Raw genomic sequence first — 6,974 nt, 5'->3', positions numbered from 1 at the left:
GAGTACCCAGACATGTACAGTATTCTCTTGGGTGCTCCCGCGAAGCTGCCTGTACCAGTGCACAGTGTTGTCACTACTCAGGCTGCATGTCATGGAGACTGAGCTGCCCTCCACCAGCGTGCGCTCTGCCGGGCTTTGCACCGGTGCAGCCTGTGCATCTCCACCTGCAAGGGAGCAGGGAGAAACCACATGTAGGCAAGGAAGCACCGAGCTATGCAGCAGGGTCTGTGTTCTCCATGCACAGGATGGAGAGGAGAAAGGAAACAGCACTTACAGGACCAAAATGAAGTCACAATGAGTAAAGGAAGCAGCAGCATGTTGTCTGCATGAGCAAACTGTCGAACTGAAGTCGTGGTATGAGTGTTACAAAGCCATAAAGATGGAGAAATCCTCAGTGGCTGAGAGGAGGAAATGACTCATGGCTCATCCAACGGAAGGTCTTCAGCTCACTACAATGAAGCGCATATTTGTGTGCGGTAAATTCTCTGTCAAACAAAATGCAATCAGTAACACTACAGAGGGGACCTAAAATAGACATTCTAATAACGTCTTTTTCTGCATTCATCTATCTATCAGTCTGTCTATCTATCTATCTATCTATCTATCTATCTATCTATCTATCTATCTATCTATCTGCTATATCACATTAAATCTTACCCACAAATCTTGTTAAGCATGGAAACTGAAACCAGGGTTGTTCAGTTGTGCCCTTCCTCCGGTCACTTTGCTCAGACCCCTGGATATGCCCAAGAAGCAACTTTCATCAGCCCACAGTACAGTGTGTTGTCAACGTGATGGCCATATAAGTATCTTGGCTTTCCTCTTGGATTTCCTTCCCCATTTCAGCATGTGGGGATGATGTGAAGGCTGAGAGATGTGGGAAGGAAGGCGGCTGTGATTTTTGGCCCTTGAATGAAAGTGTGCTGCTGAAGCTGCAGCCGGCTTTCTGTAAGGGCTGCCTGCAGTCTGTTCCCTCTGTGAGACACCCAGTAGGCACAGTAGTAGGTACCTTCATCATCATCACGTACATTAAGAACTGAGATAGTGCAAATTTTATTCCCCACTTTGGAAGACAAATATTTGTTCTTATTGGAGTCTGAATCGTAGTAAACTTGTGATACTCCTGTCACATAGAGAAGCCTTTCAGGAGCTCCGGCAGGCAGTTGTCGGTACCAGTGGATGTAGGCAGCCTGGAAGTCATCTATGCCCTCGACTTTGCACTGAATACTCACAGTTGTGGATTCCTTTTTGATAACAGATGGTGGACGCTGTTGCAGCAGCACTTGTGCATGTCCATCTATCAGAAGGAGAGAAAACGCAGCAAGCACTGCCAGCCTGCTGGCCACAGCTGTATGCGGAACATCCCCATGCCGCTGCTGTTCCCAGTGGATCCACCACAGGGAGGGGAATGGATGCAAGCAGGCTTCAGCCAGGGTCAGAACTGGCAGCAGCAGCATTCTTCTCAGGGTGCCTGCTTGCAAGCCCCCAGCTGTGTTGTCAGGGGATCACGGGTCGTGGCCTGATGGAAGCATGTGAGTCCACTAGCAGCCACCCAGAGAGGGGCCCTGCACAGCCAGCAGGTGTTGCTGTGAGAAGCAGCACAACAGGAGGACCTTGTAGCCTGGGCAAACAGTACAGGAAAGGGAAACCTTTCAGAGCCCACATAGCCTATGCCTAGAATAAAGATGCAGAGGGGGGGGAGCCATTCCCACAAGTGTTCTGGCATTGTAGGTCGTTTTGGAAGCAGAGCAAGTCTTTGTGCAGGCTCCCTACGGCTCTCTGCTGCTGTGCATCCCATCTGGCACAGTAGTAGGTCGCAGCGTTCTTGTGCGGTGACTCTGCCACTGTCAGGGTGCACTCAGATTTGGTGAGGTCCTTCTCCACGCTGAATTTCCCCTCATTGGACTCATTCTCAAGGAACAGCCTGGTTGCCATGTAGGCAATGCGCCTGGGAGCTCCCCCAGGCCTCCTGCGGTACCAGTGAATGAGAACTTGGTCAAAGTTGGAGACGGAGTGTGGCAGGTGATGAGCACCGTTTTGCTTTCAGGCTTGCTGATGGACACTGGACTTTGCTGGAGGGCTTGTGCTGAGCCACCTAAGGGAAAACAGGAGAGAAACGGGGAAGACCAAACTGGAACGCAGAGGTCCCTGCTGTCATGCAGGCAGCAGTATGAGCAGGGGCACGTACAGGAAGAAAACCATGCCAGGATCGAGAACTGTCAGCGGCCACATGCGTTTGCCTCCTCTACTTAGGGCTATCCCTGCACAGGACAAGCATCAAGTCTCACAATTTAGAGGTCCACAGGCAATCTTGAGCACGTGGAAGTCACCTCTTGCTGTGATTTCAATTGGGGCTGTTCTAACCTGCCAGTGGATCAAGAAGCATTTGCAGCCATTTCCCTCAGGAGCAGCCCCCATCAGTCACCTGGGTTTAGACTGGCCTGTGTCTCTTCCCAGCATGCAGCTCCCTTTGCCTTCTCCCCCTTGCAGGCCAGTTGCCCACAGCAGCTGCACAACTTGGTGTGCTGTTAGTCCTGTTCCAGGTGAACTGCGCAGACAGGCAGCAGGGCAGCACCAGCAGAGGGCTGCAGCCCCTGCCCCAGTGAGAGCACAGCCAAGTTGTGTGCAGGCTGCTGGGGGTTCTGCAGGGCTGCTGGGTTCCCATAATGCACAGCCATAGGTGGCTTCTTGTGCCTTTGTGACTTCTCATTGCCAGAATACAGATGGGGCTGCCTGCTTCTTGCTAGCCCAGGAAGCTTCTCTGTACGACTTATCAGAGAAGACAGAATGTGCACAGAACTTGCTTCAGGGCCTCTCTGAGTCTGTGCTGGTCCCAGTGGATGAAAGCACTCTGAAAGCTTGTCCCAGAGAAGCGGCCTGCAGCATGGTGCTGGCTGCAGCAATGGCTGTGGGCCTTCCCGGCCTGGCAGGAGATTTAGAGCTGCCTGGGGCTGTGGCAGCCAGCAGCACCTGCTGCAGCTGTGCACCCATGGCACACGTTGGGTCTGTGTCATGGGTTGCATTGAAAGAGGAGTGGCCAGCAGGGAGATGGAAGCGATTGTCCCCCTCTACTTGGCTATTGTGAGGCTCCTGCTGGAGTCCTCAGTGAGTCCAGGCCTGGGGCCCTCCCCGAGTACTGCATCCAGGCCTGGGGCCTCCAGCACAAGAAAGACATGGACCTCTTGGAACGGGTCCAGAGGAGGGAAACTATGATGATCAGAGGGACAGAGCACCTCTCCTATGGAGAAACATTGAGGGAACAGGGCTTTTATGTCTTAGAGAAGAGAAGGCTGTGGGGAGAGCTCACTGTGAGATCTCACAGTGGCCTTCCAGTATTTCAAAGCAGTGTATAAAAAGGAGGAGGAATGTCTTTTTATGATGGTGGATAGTGACAGGACAAGGGGGAATGGTTTTATTTTGGGTATATTTAGTGGCTGGCAACCCTGCACATAGCAGGGGGGTATAAACTCAATCATCATTGTGGTGCCTTTCAACCCCAGCCATTCTTTGACTCTGATTCTGTATACTCAATGTGTAATACTGAGGAGCAGCCCTCTCCCCACTATCTGCCACCCACAGCTTCCACGTACTGAGTGTTGCAAAAATAGGTTTTCCAGTGGCAGTTTCCTGATATTGTCACGGGTTACCTAGATTTACCTCTGCCCGTGGCAGGATCATCTGCCCCGTAGGGTCCCCGTCCCTGAAACAGGGGTGCAGGGCCTGCAGGGTGTCAGTACCCTTTGTGCCCTCTCTGTTCCTGTTGGGCAACAGGCTGTCTCCACTTGCAGGCAGCCAGGCAGTTGCCAAGTGAAGGCTCTCCTGGCCTGATCCTGACACTCACCAGTACAAATGGATTGGAGGCATGGCACGAAGAAGAGAGTGGAGTCTCTATGCAGCGTTTTGCCCAAGGGCTGGCTACAAGTTCTCTCTAGCAAGCACAGTGGCACAGCCCTACCCAGAATAGGGTCCCTCAGTACCCCCTGTCCTTCCTTCTTTAAAACTGGGGCATCTCACAGGCCATAGGCCCCAACTGCCATGTTTGGGTTGCCATGGAACACTGTACACAGATGATGTCACTAGTGTTCCGAGCCCTTCAACGGCCATACAGTTGGTGGACCATATAGAGGCAGGAGGCACAAGAAGTGCTCTACACGTAAAAATGCATCTTCCTTTCCATAAGAAGATGAGGCTGATGGAAGCTGAAGAAGCGGTGGAGCCCATGGACATTGATGAACATCAAAACGGAGAGCCCATGGAGGTGGATCCACCTGAAGATGAACCCATGGAGGTGGATCCACCTCCAGATGGGCCCAAAAGACAACGCCAGAGCAGCCTCTGCACCATCCGAAACTGGTGAGTGATAGATTGAAAAGAGGTGCCAAACTGAGTTAAACAACAAATAATTACATTTTGAATTCTGAAGAAAGCTTAGGCGATTTGTTCTTTGGCAGGAAGGAAAGTGAAATCCCAACAAGCTGACTTGCTAGACTCAGTCAGGAGATCAGTGGCAGAGGGGAGAATTCAGCTTGGGTTTTTCAGTCATCCTCACACCAGTCAACTGAAACAGTTACCCAAATCCTCACACAGATTCTTCTTAATAATCCCAAATGCCTACTTGCTTTATCACAGACATGGCAAATTACATTTTTTTCTACAGTACAAATGGGTTCTGCCATGGATAACAATTATCACTTTACCAAGAAAACCTACTGCTATTTCCTTCTGTATCAGGGATGCCAATACATACCACTACAGCTGTCTTGAAAACAAGCCAATGGACTGTTTGTATCACATCTGCACCATGCCTTAGGTTGTGATAAGGATTTTTGTGCTTGCTGTATCCAACCTCCAGAGCTTCCACAAAGGACACCAGGACAGCTTGTACTTCCCAAACAAATAACATCTTAATACACCTTAAGGAAGTACTCAAGAGAGAGAGTGAACCAAGCTCAGTTCCTCATAAAGGTTTTTCCATCCCTAATTCCATGCTGGATGAATCACAAATGCACTTAGACATATGCCAGTCCACTATACTCTCTGATGAGGAGTACTGTTTTTTGCTACCAAATCCAGACTTCCCATACTATGAATTTGTCATGTTTTTTGGCTTCCAGAGTGTAACTGTATGCGTTACATGTAACCACATTTGGGGGATTTCTAGGGAGCACGCTACGTGGGTGATGGCAGCTGCATGTGTATGAAACAAGCAGCAGGGATTCCCTAACGCTTCATATTTCTATAGTCAGAGTTGCAAAGCCATCTCCCTCTTGAGTATGTATCCTGAGGCAATGCATTTCTCATCAGTTATCATCTTCAAACATTTCTCAACAGGCGTCAGAAGATCCTGAAGGAGGCCAGGAGTCAGAGAAAGTAGGAGTCCTGGCAGAGTAAGTGTCAGCAGAGAAATGGCAAATGGAATCTTTGGGTGGGGATAATGGGAAACATCTCAGAGCAATGCTACATTATGTGCTAACAGTAGTATAAAAAGTGATATTTATTACATGAAAGTAAATATCTAAGTGCAATTGAGAGAGTTACAGTTAGCTGCAAATGCTCTAATAATGCTCCAGGTGCTCAGACTAGAGATGGAAGAAGACAAGTTCAAATGCCATCACATAAAGGTGAAGTATAATGCATAATCTCTCTTGCAGAAGGTTGAAGTCCAGCTCAGCTCCAATGGATGGCAGCATGAGCCAAGAGCACTAACCTGACAACATAATGCAACATGGTCTCTGAAGTGGATGCTCCCAAACACCATGAATCTCTCTCACCTACTCCTACGCCCTTCTTGGATTGCTTTTACTTTGTATCAGTAGGAGACAGCAGCACTACACACTTGCATATCTATAATATGTAAATAATTATATAATAATATATAATAATATACAACATACAGTGTTAGAACGTACAATAATAGAATTTACTTTTATAAATTAAATATGTATTTTATATTTAAATTTATATTTGCTATGTAGTTAATAATTTATGATATGATTAAATAATTAATTAAAATAGTAGTTGAACTCTAGTTTCTATGAAGTTTAAAACAATGTCCTAGCTATCCACTAAGATAAATAACTCTAAGGCAGTATTTTCTTGTACAAATAAAGGTTTGTGTTTCTTTATCTATCTTTTTATTGTGGTACTGTTGTGCTCTTGCGGCAGATAAAATGAACTGAATTAAAGAAAGGCAAAATATTGTTCTTTTGCACCACAAAGCCAAGAAGATGCTAAGTTATACTGTAGAATAATGGAGATTTCACAGAGGGAAATATTCTTGACAACAATGACAGTATCATTTTACTCTAAATAATAACTAGGGGGAAAGTTTCCCTTTAAAGAAAAACAGAGTGTCTCACTCCAATTTATGGATGGAGGCAAGCTTCTTTGGTATATGCATACCCGGCCTGAGCTGAAGAAAAAACAGTTCAAATGTTGGTCCCACCTGTTTATTACAAGTCCTAGCTGTTTAGGGAGATGGGGAAGGGAAGGTGGGAAACATAGGAAAGGTAGGAAATAGAAGCAAGGTGATGAAACTGTGTCTCCCTCTTGCTGACTACTTGGCCCAGAAAACCCAAATCCATGAACCATTGAGCAACTTCAGGAGTTCTGGCTTTCTCTGCCTCTGATTCCAGTTAGCCATAAACATTATTCAGAAAAGCTCCACTTTGCTGTGAAACTCTCTGACACTTAAGCATACAGCTACCAAGGCATACAACTACAGTAATCCTGCCCTAACCCTAACCCTTACCAAAACCCTAGCACATACACTAACACTAACCCTAAAACTAAAAGATAAGCCTAACCATAACTGTAACCCTAGCCATAGCACTAAGCATAAACACTATCCCTAACCCCAACCCTAACTCTAACCATAAACCTAACCCTATACCCTGACCGTAACGCTAGCCTTAACTCTTACCCTATACCTAATTCTAAACCCTAAATGTAAACCTATCCCTCAACATTACAAT

At 47.2% G+C, this 6,974-nt stretch overlaps 1 gene segment (V, D, J or C); it reads right to left on the bottom strand.

The window, feature by feature from the left end:
- Window positions 1-170: 170 nt before the first annotated feature.
- LOC107309866 lies at window positions 171-1,489 on the bottom strand. The segment is given in 1 exon segment: window positions 171-1,489. A coding segment is annotated over 1 exon segment (615 nt).
- Window positions 1,490-6,974: the final 5,485 nt, after the last annotated feature.

This window comes from Coturnix japonica, chromosome 2 (assembly GCF_001577835.2).
Source record: "Coturnix japonica isolate 7356 chromosome 2, Coturnix japonica 2.1, whole genome shotgun sequence".
NCBI classification, from domain to species: Eukaryota; Metazoa; Chordata; class Aves; order Galliformes; family Phasianidae; genus Coturnix; species Coturnix japonica.
Note: the sequence above shows the minus strand (reverse complement) of the source record. Positions and strands in the feature narration are given on the sequence as shown.